General features: G+C 65.7%; 2 protein-coding genes across 2 annotated transcripts; one reads left to right on the plus strand and one right to left on the minus strand.

Annotated features, from left to right (window-relative positions):
- Positions 1-1,433: 1,433 nt before the first annotated feature.
- PHYHIP (phytanoyl-CoA 2-hydroxylase interacting protein) lies at positions 1,434-7,239 on the minus strand. Its single transcript, XM_090125491.1, has 4 exons — positions 7,031-7,239; positions 5,167-5,341; positions 3,326-3,443; positions 1,434-2,210 (listed from the first exon to the last, which is right to left on the minus strand). The coding sequence occupies exons 1-4, from the start codon at positions 7,193-7,195 to the stop codon at positions 1,676-1,678; spliced, it is 993 nt and encodes a 330-aa protein (XP_089981617.1). The 5' UTR covers positions 7,196-7,239; the 3' UTR covers positions 1,434-1,675.
- A 2,431-nt stretch (positions 7,240-9,670) lies between these two features.
- On the plus strand, positions 9,671-15,298 carry POLR3D (RNA polymerase III subunit D). Its single transcript, XM_090125490.1, has 8 exons — positions 9,671-9,856; positions 11,429-11,472; positions 11,560-11,705; positions 12,525-12,652; positions 12,729-12,900; positions 13,771-14,009; positions 14,082-14,234; positions 14,996-15,298. Exons 1-8 carry the CDS (start codon positions 9,686-9,688, stop codon positions 15,116-15,118), a joined length of 1,176 nt encoding a protein of 391 aa, XP_089981616.1. The 5' UTR covers positions 9,671-9,685; the 3' UTR covers positions 15,119-15,298.
- Positions 15,299-15,784: the final 486 nt, after the last annotated feature.

Genomic DNA, 15,784 nt, shown 5'->3' on the forward strand with positions numbered 1-15,784 from the left:
GATGCACATGGATGCAGGCGGTGCTGCAGGGGATGCAGAGGGATGACAGGTGATGTTTTGTAAGGGATGCACAGGGCTGCACAGTGATGTTATATATGGGATGCATGGGGGTGCAGGCGGTGCTGCAGGGGATGCAGAGGGATGCCAGATGAGATGCACCGGGCTGCACAGGTGATGTTATGTAGGGGATGCAGGCAGTGCTGTAGGCGATGCACAGGAATGCATGGGTGATGTTTTGTAGGGGATGCAGAGGGCTGCACAGTGATGTGATGTAGGGGATGCATGGGGATGCAGGCGGCGCTGCAGGGGATGCAGAGCGATGCCCAGAGACGGCAGACGGGAGATGCACAGCAACGCAGGCGGCGCTGCAGGGGATGCACAGGCGCTGCCGTCAGGAGGTGCGCGGCGCTGCACGCAGATGTCGGCGGCGCTGCAGGGGAGGCTGCGGAGGTGACGCCGTGCGGAGGCGATGCGGGCGGTGCTGCGGGCGGTGCGGGGGGGCAGCAGATGGGAGCAGCGCGTTGCGGGCAGCGGCACGGAGCTGAGCGCCCTGCGGTGTGCGGGCAGATGGCGGCAGATGGCAGCAGATGGCAGCGGGGGTGGCACAGCCCCCCCATCCCCCCCCCACCCCCCACCCCACACTCGGGGGTCGGAGCGCTGCGCCCTTCTGTAGGGCTGCTGCTGGATAAGGGGGGGGGGGGGGGGTGCTGTTATTTGGGCTCCTCGATGTGACGCCGTGACCCCACCGCCCCCCCCTCGCCCCCCACCCTTCCGGGGGGGCACAAACACCGCCCGCCTCACCGCACAGACTTTATTGTCACACCGCCAGCACAGCGCAGGGGACGGACCGTAACAGCGTGCATCGGGACACAGAGCCATGCTGCCGGCGGGCATGCGGGGGGGGTGGGAAGGGACCCCCCCTTTGGGCATCCCGTGTGCTGCGGGGGTCGGGGACGAAGGAGGGGGAGCGGAGAGACCCCCACGTCACCCCCCCCCCCGCCCCCCCGGGGTGCGTGGAGCGCAGCAGTGCGGGTGGGGGGTGAGGGGGTCCGGTGTGCGTCGGCTGGGAGCAGTTCCAAAGTGGGGGGGGGGCTGCATCCCACCCCCACCGGGGGGAGAATGGGGTATGGGGGGGTCCCACGGTGCAGTGCAGGGGGGCGGGGTGCGTGGGGGGGGGTCCTGTGATGCAGGAATGGGGTCGGGGAATGGGGGGGGGTCCCATGGTGCAATGCACGGGGTCGGGGTGCGTGAGGGGGGGTCCCGTGTTGCAGCGCAAGGGGTGGTGGGGGGGGGCACTGGAGGGGCGTTGTGGATGGAGGGGGTTCCACGGTGCATCGCATGGGGTTGGGGTGTATGGGGGGGGGGTCCCGCGGTGCAGTAATGGGGTCGTGGTGCGGGAGGGGGGGGGCTGGGATGCAGTGCATGGAGTTGGGCTGCACGGGGGGGGGGGGTCCTGCGATGCGGTAATGAGGTCGGGGCGCACAGAGGGGATCCCCCCCCCTCGGGGTTCCCCCCCCCCCAGCGAGGCCAACGCTGCTCATCAGTCCCATAGGCGGAGGTTCCCTCTCCGCACCCTCGGGCTGTGGGGGGCGCTCACCCCTCGGGGCGCACTCAGGGGTCGTCCCCCCCCCCCCGACCCCGCAACGTCCACAGCCGCCCCCCCCCCCCGCGGCTCTCAGCGCCCCACGCTGATGTTGCACGTCTTGCAGCTCGGGTCCTTCTTGGCGTTGGCGGTGGAGAGGCTCATCAGCTGATGGCCGCTGATCTCCCCCAGCGCTCCCAGGCTCAGGTCCACCGGTTCGGTGTAAATCACCTCCAGGATGCTGTCCTGAGCGTGGCGGTACACCAGCTCGCCCTCCTCCACGCTGCACGTCAGGAATTTGTTGCACGCAATGTCCAGCTGCGGCAGGCGCTCCCTGCAGAACGCGTCCCCGCTGGATCCCTTGGGCGCCAGCACCAACACCACGTAGTGGTACGCGGTGTACATGCAGTAAAAGTCCGCGAAGTAAAGGTTGGTGTTGGGGTTGAAGAGGCGCTGAGCCGGGATTTGGAAGCGGTAGCGGCCGTAGGGGGAGTCCTGGGGGGGCTGCCCCGTGTTGAACTCCGTGTTGCAGCTGAAGAAGATGCCGTGCAGCATCCCGCTGGTCGGGGAGCCGTGGCTGCCGCTGCTGTCCTTCAGGGACGGCTTCATCACGTTCCCGCAGTGCATCCTGAGGGGGGGGCGGCGGGGTGAGGGGCTGGGGGGGGCGGGGGGCTTTGGGGACAGGGTTGGGGCAGGGGGAGGGGATGGGGGGCTTTGGGGTTAAGGTTAGGGCAGGGGGAGGGGATGGGGGGCTTTGGGGGGCTTTGGGGACAGGGTTAGGGCAGGGGGAGGGGATGGGGGGCTTTGGGGTTAAGGTTGGGGTTAAGGTTAAGGTTGGGGCAGGGGGAGGGGATGGGGGGCTATTGGGGGGCTTTGGGGGGCTTTGGGGACAGGGTTAGGGCAGGGGGAGGGGATGGGGGGCTTTGGGGGGCTTTGGGGACAGGGTTAGGGCAGGGGGAGGGGATGGGGGGCTTTGGGGTTAAGGTTGGGGTTAAGGTTGGGGCAGGGGGAGGGGATGGGGGGCTTTGGGGGGGGTTGGGGGTTAGGGTCAGAGTGAGGGGCTGAGGGATGAAGGTGGTTGGGGGGCTTTGGGGATGGGGTTGGGGTTAGGGCAGGGGGAGGGGATGGGGGGCTTTGGGGTTGAGGTCGAGGTTAAGGTTGGGGCAGGGGGGGGACTGGGGGCTTTGGGGATAGGGTTAGAGCAGGGGGAGGGGCTGGGGGGTTTGTGGGGATGGGGGTTAGGGTTAGGGTGAGGGGCTGGGGGGCATTGGGGGATTTTGGGGTTAGAGTTAGGAGCTGGGGGTCATTGGGGGGGTTGGGGGCTAGGGCAGGGGCAGGGTGAGGGGCTGGGGGTGAAGGTGGTTGGGGGGCTTTGGGGATGGGGTTGGGGTTAGGGCAGGGGGCTTCGGAGGAGTTTTGGGGTCTTTGAGGGGGCTTTGGGGTCAGGGTTGGGGTTAGGGTTAGGGTTAGGGTCAGGGTCAGGGTTGGGGTTAGGGTTAGGGTTAGGGTTAGGGTTAGGGTTAGGGTCAGGGTTAGGGTTAGGGTCAGGGTCAGGGTTAGGGTTAGGACAGAGCCGGGGTGAGGGGCTGTTTGCTGGGGGGTTGGTGGGCTTTAGGGGTGTGGGGTTAGAGTTAGGGCAGGCCAGGGGAGTGGGCCGGGGGTCGGGGGGATTTGGGGGCGCGGGGGGGCGGTGAGGAGGGTCACGGCACACAGGGGGCGGGGCGGTTTTTGGGGGGGGCCGACCTGACGTGCTGGAAATACTCCTTGTGCTGGTTGCGGTAGAAGACGGAGAAGCGCAGCATGCGGCCGGCGATCAGCTCTGCCTTCTCCTGCAGCTGGGCCAGGTGCTCCTTGGCGTAATCTGCCATCGCACAGCAGCATCGCTGCGCTTTTGGACCCTTCTTTTCTCGGGGGGGTTGGGGGGGTTGGGGGGGTTGGGGGGGGGGGGGGGGGGTGCCCAGCGCTGAGCCCGCCCCTTTGGCACCTCCCACGCCTCAACAGCTGCCACCGCCCCCAGCGCTCTGCCAGCGCCGCGCTGCGCCCACGGCACATCCCCATCATCTTCATCCCCATCATCTTCATCCCCATCATCTTCATCCCCATCATCTTCATCCCCATCCCCATCCTCATCTTCATCCCCATCATCTTCATCCCCATCATCTTCATCCCCATCATCTTCATCCCCATCATCTTCATCCCCATCCCCATCCTCATCTTCATCCCCATCATCTTCATCCCCAGCCCCATCTTCATCCCCATCCTCTTCATCCCCATCCCCGTCATCTTCATCCCTGTCCTCCTCATCTTCATCCCCATCATCTTCATCCTCATCATCTTCATCCCCATCCTCATCATCTTCATCCCCATCCTCATCATCTTCATCCCCATCCTCATCTTCATCCCCATCCTCATCTTCATCCCCATCCTCATCTTCATCCCCATCCCCATCCCCATCCCATCCCCATCATCTTCATCCCCATCCCATCCCATCTCATTCCCATCTCCATCCTCATCTTCATCCTCCTGTTGATCTCTCTCCCTCACCCTCCTCCCATCCTCATCTTCACCCCCATCCCCATCTCCATCCCATCTTCATCTCCATCCTCATCTTCACCCACATCCTCATTCTCCATCTTCATCCCCATCCCATCCCTATCCTCATCTTCACCCCATCTCTATTCCCATCCCCATCCTCACCCCTCTCCTTCATCTTCATCCCATCCCCACTCATCTTCATCCTCATCCCGTCCTCATCCCATTCCCATCCTCACCCTCACATTCACCTCCTTCATCTTCATCCCATCCCCACTCATCTTCATCCTCATCCCGTCCTCATCCCATTCCCATCCTCACCCTCACATTCACCTCCTTCATCTTCATCCCATCCCCACTCGCTCCTTCATCTCCATCCCCATCCTCATCTTCATCCTCATCCTCATCCCACCCTCACACCATCCTCATCCCCATCCCTACCCCATCTTCATCCCATCTCCATCCCCATCCTCATCTTCGTCCTCATCCTCATCCCACCCTCACCCCACTCCATCCTCATCACCCCACCTCCATTCCCATCCTCATCCTCATCCCATCTCCATCCTCATCTTCATCCCACCCTCACCCCATCCTCATCCCATCTCCATCCCCATCCTCATCTTCGTCCTCATTCTCATCCCACCCTCACCCCACTCCATCCTCATCACCCCACCTCCATTCCCATCCTCATCCTCATCCCACCCTCACCCCACCCCATCCTCATCCCCACCCCACCTCCATTCCCATCCTCATCCTCATCCCATCCCCATCCTCATCTTCATCCCACCCTCACCCCATCCTCATCCCATCTCCATCCCCATCCTCATCTCCATCCTCATCCTCATCCCACCCTCATCCCATCCTCATCCTCATCCTCATCCCCACCCCATCCTCATCCCACCCACATCCCATCTCCATCCCCACCCCACCTCCATTCCCATCCTCATCCCGCCCACATCCCATTTCGTCCTCCTTCACCCTCATCCCATCCTCATTCCCGTCTCCGCCTTCATCCCACCCTCATCCTCACCCCCCACCCCCCCCCCGCTGACCGCCGGTGCAGAACTCCACGGTCTCACTCCACCCCGACACCAGATATTCGCCGTCGCTCTGCTTCACCGCGGTCTGCACGGCCACGCTGTACTCGGTGCGGGGGCTCAGGAACCAGTGGCCCCTCACAGTCATGGGCAGCGGCACGGCTTTGGCCACCAGTTTGGTGGGGACGTCCTGGGACAATTCGGGGGGGGGTCATCTTCATCCCATCCCCACTCCCTCCTTCATCTCCATCCCCATCCTCATCCCATCCTCATCCCCATCCTCATCCCCATGCCATCTCCACCTCCGTCCCCATCCTCATCTTCATCCTCATCCCACCCTCACCCCATCCTCATCCCCATCCCCATCCCCATCTCCATCCCCATCCTCATCCCACCCTCACCCCATCCTCATCCTCATCTTCATCCTCATCCCACCTCCATCCCCATCCCCATCCCATCCTCATCCCCATCCTCACCCCCATCCTTATCCTCATCCTCATCCTCATCCTCATCCTCATCCTCATCCTCATCCTCATCCCATCTCCATCCTCATCCTCATCCCATCTCCATCCTCATCCTCATCCCATCTCCATCCTCATCTTCATCCTCATCCTCATCCCCATCCCACCCTCACCCCATCCTCATCCTCATCCCACCTCCATCCCCATCCTCATCCTCATCCATGGGGACGTGGTGCTGCACATCCCAGCCACTTTCTGCTGCCCCCCCCTCCTTCCTATCCCCACCCCCACACCGATAAGGACCCCCCCCCACGGATGCCAATGAGGACACAGCGCCGTGCCCCCCACAAATCCCACCCCCCACCCCCAAAGCGATGTTTGGAGGGGGGTGAGGACCCCCCCACGTGCACCGGGGACCCCAAAAACGGACACTGCAGGGCCGTCCTGCTGCGCCCCCCCCCCCCACCTATCCTCAGTGTCCCCCCGTAACGCTCAGTGAGGACCCCCAGGGATTTGGGGACCCCCCCCCAGCCGGGCGCTGTCAGAGGGCACCGCGCAGCACCGCAGTGCAGAGCCGTTTCCATGGCAACGGCGGATGCTGAAGCCGGGGGGGGGCTGGAGGGGGGGAGGAATATATATATATGGGAAAGGAGAAAAAAACACCCAACACCGCCACCAAAAATCCCAACGATTATTGGGGGGGGAGGGAAAAAAAAATAATGTTCGCCATTAAACAGCCGTGTCACCATGGCAACCGCTGCTAAATCCGTGCCGGGGGGGGGCGGGGGGGGGAGGGGGGCGGGTGGGATGTGTGGGGCGATGGGATCACAGCCCGGACCCCCCCGCCCCCCCCAACCGCCCCAACTTCCCAACGTTGGGTGCGAATCTGAGCCCAAAGCATCGCAGCAGTGGGGGGTGGGGGTGGGACGGATGGATGGTGGCGACCCCCCCCCAAAATTAAAGACCCTTTTTATGGGATGAGAGGTGGGAATTGGAGCCCGAAGCATCGCAGCAATGGGATTCGAGAATGGGATTCGGGAACGGGGTTTGGGAATGGGGTTTCAGGTTCCCCCCCCTCCAAAAAAACAAAACCCGTTGTAATGGATGGGGGGTGCGGGGGGGGTTGGATGTGTGGGGCGATGGGATCACAGCCCGGCCCCCCCCACCCCAACGTCCCAATGCTGGGTAGGAATCAGAGCCCAAAGCATCGCAGCAATGGGGTGCGGGGGTGAGATGGAAGCGGTGACCCCCCCCCAAAATTAAAGCCCCCTTTTATGGGATGAGCGGCAGCAATCGGAGCCCGGAGCATCGCAGCACTGGGTTGTAGGAATGGGGTTTCAAAGCCCATTCAAAACCCCATCGTAATGTGATGGCCGGGCGGGGGGGTGCAGGGGGGGGGCAGAGGGGGGGTCTCTCACCCGGTGCTTGAACTTGTTGGAGTTCTTGTTCTCCTTCTTGTTGAGGTCGATGAAGTAATGCGTGACCCGCTCCAGGTCGCCCCTCTCCATGGCCCAGGAGATGCGGAACGAGTCGCAGGTGACGTTGTTGATCTCGATGTTCTTCGGGGTGGACAGCAGCTCCATGGCGGGGGGGGGGCGAGATCCTACGGGGGACGGATGGGGGGTGGGGGTCTGAGGCAGCTCCCGGCCCCACGGGGGGGGGATGCGGGGAGGGGGGGTTGTGCGGCCGCTCCCCGACGCTGCCGGTTTGCTCAACACCGGGCGGTGGTTGCAGAACAGCCGGAGCCGCCCGGCCGTGCCTCAGTTTCCCCAGAGGGAGGGGTCGGCCCCCCCCACCCCGCCCCCCCTTCCGTCCTCCTCCTCCTCCCCCCCCAGGCACTGTGGGATGTGTCCCCCCCCCCCCCTTCCTCCGCCCCCCCGGGACCCCCGTGCCGTCGCTGTGTGTTGGGATGGGATGAAGCACGCGCTGCCCCCCCCCCGCCCCCCCGCAGCTCACCCACGCACGTGGCTGCCAAAACAGCCCAGCGCGCAGCTCTGCGCACCCACCCGCGCGTGGGGAGCGCTGCCCCTCGCAGCCCTGCGGCCCCCCCGCGGGACCCTTTGGGGATCCGTTATGAGACTTCCTACGGAACCCCCTATTAAACCCCTATGGGACCCCCCCCCAACGGGACACCCTATTAAACGCCCCTACGTGCTCCCCCCCCACGGCGCCCCCACGTCGGACCCCCCACCCACGGGACCCCGTTTTGCGCACCCCCTATCCGAGCCCCTATCGGACTTCCTATGGAACCCCCCCTACGAAACCCCCCCGGGACCCCCTGTGGGCCCCCCCTTATGGGACCCCCTATTGAACGCCCCTACGGGACCCCCCCAGAGCACCCCCACCTCCCCCCCCCCCCCCCACGGAACACAACGGCATCAATGGGGCACGACGTGACATTTCGCCCCGAGGATCCCCCGACGGGACCCCCCGGCTGAACCCCCCCGAAACGGGATTCCCCTCCGGGACCCCCCGTGGGACCCCCCCCCCATCCCTCCCCATGGGGCACAAGGCGACGTTTCCCCGTTACCTCCGGGGGGGCGCTGGGGGGGCCCGTGGGGCTGCAGGGGAGCGGACGGCCGCTGCTTTCCCTGCGATCGGCTCGGCGCTCCCACGCGGCTCCTTGGAGAGGGAGGGGGGAAAAAAAATAACAAAAACGGGCAAAAAAAAAAAAAATTAAAAAAATAAATAAATCCACGCCGCGTGGGGAGGAGGGGGGGGGGGGGGGGGATGGATTTGTTGGGGGGGGGGGAGGTGGGACAGGCGCTGCCAATGGGTGCGCGCAGCGTCAATGACGGGAGCGGCCCCCGCCGTGCGGGGCGGTGCGGGGCCGGAGGGCGCAGCGTGGAGCCCACGCGTGTGGGTGCGGGGACGGGCGGGGGGTGGGATGGGTGGGATGTGGGGGGAGGGGGGTGTGAATATGGGATGGGCACGGACACGCGTGGGGTGCGGAGATGCGGTGACAGCCGGGTGTGCGGGCACGGGGGGCACCGTGACACGCGTGGGGCGCTGAAGGGGCTGCGGAGGGCTGGAAGCCGTTGGTGCGCAGGGGATGCGCGGGCACGAGTGGGAGCGCGCCCACGAGGAGGGGGGGGTCGCGCCCACACGTGGGTGTGTGGACACACGTGAGCGGCACGCCGCAGCCCCGTGCCGACGAATCCACGCGGCTCGGCCCCGCGCCCACAGCCGGGCGCTGCCCGCCACAAAGATGGCGCCGCCGCCTTCAGCCGTAGGCCGGGCGGCGCCAGCCGCAAAGATGGCGGCTCGCGGGCAGCGCTGCGTGGCCGTAACAAAGATGGCGGAAGCGGCGTCACGCTTGGAGTGATGGGGCTGCGCGGCGCGCATGCGCAGTGTGACTGCGCGCCGGCAGCGCCCGGGCCGGGTGAGGGGCGGCGTGGAGGGCGGGGGGGAATTGGGGGCTGTGGGGGGGGAAATGGGGGCTGTGGGGGGAAATGGGGGCTGTGGGGGGAATTGGGGGCTGTGGGGGGGAAATGGGGGCTGTGGGGGGAAATGGGGGCTGTGGGGGGAATTGGGGGCTGTGGGGGGGAAATGGGGGCGGGGGGGGGCGGGCAGCGGGGGAGGGAGCTGGTCTGGGGTGTGGGGGAGCGGTGGGACCTGTGGGGGCGGGGCGGGGGGTCCGCATTTGGGGCTGGGGTCCCTGTTTGGGGTGGGGGTCTCTGGGAGCATCGGCGGTCAGCGGGTCCCTGTGTGGGGCGGGGTGTTGGGGTGGGGGGTGGTCCCTAATGGGGGGGGGGCTGCTTGGAGGGCAGGGGGTCACTGTGTGGGGGGGGCTGAAGAATTGGGGTGGGGGCGCGGGGGTCCGCATTTAGGAGTTTGCTGGGGGGGTCACGTCCCTGTTCGGCGGTGTATGGGGGGGGGGGGGGGCTGGAATTGGGGGGGGGCGGGGAATGGGGGCGGTGCTCAGGGGGTCCCCATTTGGGGGGCTGAGCGGTGGGGGGGGGCGCCATTGGGAAAGCCAATGTTTGTGGGGCGGGCGGACGGGGCTCTGCTTTGTGGGGTGCGCTGACCCCCCCCCTCCCCCCCCCTTTGGCAGGCACAGCCCAGAGCCCAGGATGGCGGAGGGCAGCGCCGGTGATGGGGGGGGGGGCGCGGGGGGCAGCGGGCGGGCGGCGCTGGGGGGGGCGCGGGGGCTGCTGGCACGGCGTCCTCCTGCTGCCCCCATAAACGCGGGTCGGCTGCCCTCCATCCGCTCCAGGGATCTCACGCTGGGGGGTGTGAAGAAGGTGAGGGGGCGGGGGGGGGGCAGCACCCCGAAACTGCTGCTGGTTGGGTTCGGGTTCGGGTTTGGGTTTGGGAGGGGTGGGGGCGGCTCTGCACAGCAATGCGGCCCAACCGGTCCCATAGTGGGATTGGGAGCACGGGGGTGGGGGGTGGGGACAGGATGGGGGGCGGGGGGGTGGCTGTGTGGGGTTATGGGGATGGGGGGGGGGATGGGGGTGTGAGGGTGGGGAGGGGGACACAGGGATTGGGCTGGGGGATGTGGGGATGGGGGTGTGAGGGTGGGATGTGGGACGTGGGGATGTGGAGACGTGGGGATGAGGATGGGGGGGAAGGGGACACAGGAATAGGGCTGGGGGATGTGGGGATGAGGATGTGAGGGTGGGATTTGGGATGTGGGGAAAGGGCAGGGGGATGTGGGGATGTGGGGAGATGGGGGTGAGGATGTGGGGATGGGGATGGGGATGTGGGGATGGGGGAAGGGGACGTGGGGATGTGGGGAGATGGGGATGAGGATGTGAGGGGGGGGATGGGGATGTGGGGGCATGTGAGGATGTGAGGGGGGGATAGGGACAAGAAATAGGGCTGGGGGGCGTGGGGATGGGGATGTGAGGGGGGGATGTGGGACGTGGGGATGTGGAGACGTGGGGACTTGGGGATGAGGCTGTAAGGGTGGAGAGGGGGACACAGGGATTGGGCTGGGGGATGTGGGGATGGGGATGTGAGGGTGGGATGTGGGACATGGGGAAGTGGGAATGAGGATGTGAGGGGGGGATGGGGACACAGGAATAGGGCTGGGGGACAAGGGGATGTGAGGGTGGGGATGGGGATGTGGGGGCATGGGGGGATGGGGGCGAGGATTTGAGGGTGGGGAGGGGGACACAGGGATTGGGCAGGGGGATGTGGGGATGGGGGTGTGAGGGTGGGATTTGGGACGTGGGGACATGGGGATGAGGATGAGGATGGGGGGGAAGGGGACACAGGAATAGGGCTGGAGGATGTGGGGATGAGGATGTGAGGGTGGGATTTGGGATGTGGGGAAAGGGCAGGGGGATGTGGGGATGTGGGGATGGGGATGGGGGAATGGGGGTGAGGGTGGGGAGGGGGACACAGGGATTGGGCAGAGGGATGTGGAGATGGGGGTGTGAGGGTGGGATTGGGACGTGGGGATGTGGGGACAAGGATGTGAGAGTGGGGATGTGGGAATGGGGCACATTGATGGGAACGTGGGGATGGGCACGTAGGGATTTACCCTATGGGGTACAGTGGTATCCGATGGGGATGGGGGGACATGGGAACAGAGATGTGTAGTGACATGGGGGTGGGGATGTGGGGGTTGGATGTGGGGACACAGTGATGGGGATGTGGGGATGGGGATATAGGGGTGGGGATGAGGATGTAAGGGTGAGGATGGGGACGTGGGAATAGGGCAGGGGGACATGGGGATGGGGATGTGGGGTTGGGGATGGGGGGTCAGGGATGTGGGATTGGGGACCTCATTGGAGTTGCTGTCCTGGGCTTTGGGGTCTGGTGCTGTGCTGTGCTGGGCACCCATTGCCACCCGCTGTCGCTTACAGAAAACCTTCACCCCCAACATCATCAGCAGGAAGATCAAGGAGGAGTGAGTGGCGCCGGGGCCGAAGCCCCGCCTGAGGGTGGGGGGCGCGGGGGGGCACCGCGGGGTGACGCAGCCCCACGTTGTCCCCAGGCCCAGGGAAGATGTCAGCGTCAAGAAGGAGAAGAAGGAGCGCGAGCGGCAGCGCGATGGGCACAGCCGGGGCCGGGGGCGGCCCGACGTCATCCAGTCCCACTCCATCTTTGAGCAGGGGCCGGCGGAGATGATGAGGAAGAAAGGTGGGGGGGCTGGGGGCGGGATGGGGGCTGGGGGGAAAGATGGGGCTGTGGGCAAAGACGGGGCTGGGGGGTGGGATGGGGCCTGGGGGGAAAGATGGGGCTGTGGGCAAAGATGGGGCTGTGGGATGGGATGGGGCTGGGGGGCAGGATGGGGCTATGGGGAGGGGTTGAGGGTATGGGGTGGGATTGAGGGCAAAGAGAGCAGGACTGGGGCTATGGCTCAGGATAGGGGCTATGGGGAAGGCTGGGGGCAGTTGAGGATGGGGGCTGTGGCTCAGGATGGGGGCTGGGGGGTGGGATCGGGACTGTGGGATGAGGTTGGGGCTGTGGGATGAGGTTGGGGGTATGGGTGGGATGGGGGCTGTGGGATGGGATGGGGCTGTGGGGAGGGGTTGAGGGTATGGGGTGGGATTGGACTATGGGGCAGGATTGGGGGCAAAGAGGGCAGTATTTAGGCTATGGCTCAGGATTGGGGCTATGGGGAAGGATGGGGGCAGTTGAAGGATGGGGGCTGTGGCTCAGGATGGAGGTTGTGGGGCAGGATTTAGGCGGTGGGGTGGGATGGGGGCTGTGGGATGGGGTTGAGGGTATGGGGTGGGATTGTGGCTGTGGGATGGGGTTGGGGCTGTGGGGTGGGGGCTGTGGGGTGGGGTTGGGGCTGTGGAGTTGGGGCTGTGGGATGGGATGGGGGCTATGGGATGAAGTTGGGGCTGTGGGGTGGGATGGGGGCTGTGGGATGGGGGCTGTGGGATGGGGGCTGTGGGGTGGGATGGGGGCTGTGGGATGGGGGCTGTGGGACGTCTCACCCCGCTCCCCCAGCCGGTTCCTGGGACAAAGCCGTGGAGGTGTCGGACTTCGGCCCTTCGCACATCATCAACATCAAGAAGGAGAAGAGGGAGACGGACGAGGAGACGAAGCAGATCCTGCGCATGCTGCAGAAGGACGACGTCAGTGGGGGGGTGGGGGGGCTCCCCACGCCGGGGGGCCGCACTGAGCGCCGTCCCCCCCCCTGCGTCCCCGCAGTTCCTGGATGACCCGGGGCTGAAGAACGACGTCCGCAATAAACCGGTGCAGCTGCCGCTGGCGCACTCGGGTTGGCTCTTCCAGGAGGAGGGGGCCGAGCAGGAGGACCCCCAGCCCCGCCCCCACGGCCCCAAGGAGGAGAAGATGGAGTTGGACCCCCCCGCCGTGAAGGGTACCCGCCTGGGGGGCTGGGCTGGAGGTGCCACCCCGCTCCCCATCCCCACCCAGCGCCAACTTGATGCCCACCTGGTGGCAGTTCAGTCTCAGTGCCCAGCCAAACCCACCCAACATCAACCCACATCAACCCAGTGCCCACCCAGCATCAACCCAACGCCCACCCAACATCAACCCAGTGCCCACCCAGTGCCCACCCAATATCAACCCAATGCCTGCCCAGTGCCCACCCCACATCAACCCAGCGCCCACCCAATGCCCACCCAACATCAACCCAGTGCCAGCCAAAGCCCACCCAACATCAACCCAATGCCCACCTAACGCCCACCCCACATCAACCCAGTGCCCACCCAACATCAACCCGGTGCCAGCCAAAGCCCACCCAACATCAACCCAGTGCCCACCCAGCAGCAACCCAACGCCCACCCAGAATCAACCCAGTGCTCACCCAACACCAACCCAGTGCCCACCCCACATCAACCCAAACCCACCCAACATCAACCCAACGCCCGCCCAATGCCCACCCAACATCAACCCAGTCCCCACCCAATGTCACCTCAATCTCAGTGCCCACCTTGCGATGTCCATCAGTGCCATCTCAGTGCCCACCCATTGCCCACCCAATGCCCACCCAATGCCCACCCATTGCCCACCCAATGCCCACCCATTGCCCACCCAATGCCCACCGGTGTCACGTCAGTGTCAGCCCAATGCCCATCGAATGTCAACCCGTCTCCAACCATTGCCCACCCCTCAGCCCACCAGCCCCCAACCCATCTCCCACCCGACATCACCTCAATCTCAGCCTCCCCCTCTGCCCACCCAGCCCCAACCCCACGCCCCCCGTCTCCTCCTCTCCCCATGGCAGTGAAAGAGGAGCCCTGCGACGAGGCCCCCCCCGCCCGCAGCCCCCCCGGCCGCCCCCAGGACGTGACGGCGGCGGAGCTGCTGCGGCGGCTGAGCGTCGCGGGGGGCGAGGAGCTGCTGTTCCTGCAGCTGCCCGACTCCCTGCCCGGCCAGCCACCGGCGCAGGACAGCAAACCCAGCCGGGCCGAGCTGCAGAGCGACGACGGGCAGCTGCTGCTGGTGAAGCAGGAGAAGGGGCAGGTAGGGGCTGCGGGGGGGCGGGGTGGCGCTGGGGGTCGCCCTGCCACCCAACTTCTCACCCCTTCCCCCCAGGAGGCCAAGCAGGCGGATTGCAGCTGCACGCTGGCGGATCTCCCCGAGGGGCAGCTGGGCAAACTGGTGGTGCGCAGGTCTGGGAGGGTGCAGCTGGTGCTGGGCAGGGTGACGCTGGATGTGACCATGGGGACGCCATGCTCCTTCCTGCAGGTATGGGGTGGCACTGGGGGGGGTCGGTTTGGGGCTATGGGGCTCCAGGATGGTCAGAGTTAGGGGCCATGGGGACACCCTGCTTGTTCCTGCAGGTATGGGGTGGCACTGGGGGGTGGGTGGGGGGGCTGTTTGGGGCTGTGGGGACCCCTGTTCCTTCCTGCAGGTATGGGGTGGCACTGGTGGAGGGGGGGGGGCTGTTTGGGGCTATGGGGACCCCTGTTCCTTCCTGCTGGTATGGGGTGGCACTGGGGGGGGCTGTTTGGGGCAGTTAGGGGCTGTGGGGACCCCTGTTCCTTCCATGAAGATATGGGGTGGCACTGGCGGGGGGGGGGGTCAGTTTGGGGCTATGGGGGCTCCAGGATGGTCACAGTTTGGGGCTGTGGGGACGCCCTGTTCCTTCCTGAAGGTATGGGGTGAGAATGGCACTGGGGGAGGGTGGGGGTGACAGTTTGGGACCTTGGGGACCCTTGGGATAGTGGCAGTTAGGGGCTATGGGGATGCCCTGCTCCTTCCTGCAGGTATGGGGTGGCACTGGGGGGGGGGGCTGTTTGGGGCTGTGGGGACCCCTGTTCCTTCCTGAAGATATGGGGGAGGTGGTGTGGGTGGGGTGGTGACAATTGGGACCATGAGACCCCTGGGATGGTGACATTTGGGACTGGGGGGGGGTCTGACACCCACGTGGGCTCCGTGACCCCGAGGAGCACAGCGGGGCTTTGAGGCGGTGCCCCCCATGGGTCCCCCCTCCTCCCCCCCCCCAGGAATTGGTGTCCGTTGGCATCGGCGACGGCCGCACGGGGGAGATGACGGTGCTGGGCCACGTGAAGCACAAACTGGTTTGCTCACCCGACTTCGAGGCGCTGCTGGAGCACCGGCACCGGTGACCCCACAACCCCACAGCAGCCCCATGGGGCGGGGGCATCCCACCCCCCCCCCCCCACCAACCGTGTGCTGAGGGGACGCAGCGGTGCAGAGCGCAGGAAGGGGCGGCCGTGCCCCCCCCCAACCCCCCCATTGGGTGCAGTGGGACGGACAGAAATGCAATAAAAACCTTTTTCCACGTGTGTGGGGCTGCCCCGCTCCATCCCGCCCCCCTCACCGCAGCTGACCCCACAAAGCCCCAGGCCCTCGCAGTTGCCCCATGTAATTGCCCCCCCCCCCGAATTGGCTCCATAGTTGCCCCCTGCAATTGCCTACTGCTCCTTATAATTGCCCCCTAGGATTGGCCCCTTCCCCCTATAATTGCCCCCTGCCCTCTATAACTGCCCCTTCCAATGCCCCCCCCTTTCCCTACAGCTGCCCCTACGATCGCCTCCGCCTCCCATAATTGCCTCCTACAATTGCCCCACGGTTATCCCTACCCCCACAGTTGCCCTTTGCAGTTGCCCCCCTTCCCCCATAACCGCCTCCTACAATTGCCCCTAACTCCTACACTGCCCCCCTGCAGCTGCCTCCATTCCTTATAGTCGTCCCTACAGCTGCTCCCTGTCGTTACCTGGGCGTCTCCTGTGCCCTTTACCTTGCCCCTGCCCTGTCATTGCCCCTCCAGT

Source organism: Phasianus colchicus, chromosome 27 (genome assembly GCF_987193195.1).
Source record: "Phasianus colchicus chromosome 27, bPhaCol1.hap1.1, whole genome shotgun sequence".
Taxonomy (NCBI): domain Eukaryota; kingdom Metazoa; phylum Chordata; class Aves; order Galliformes; family Phasianidae; genus Phasianus; species Phasianus colchicus.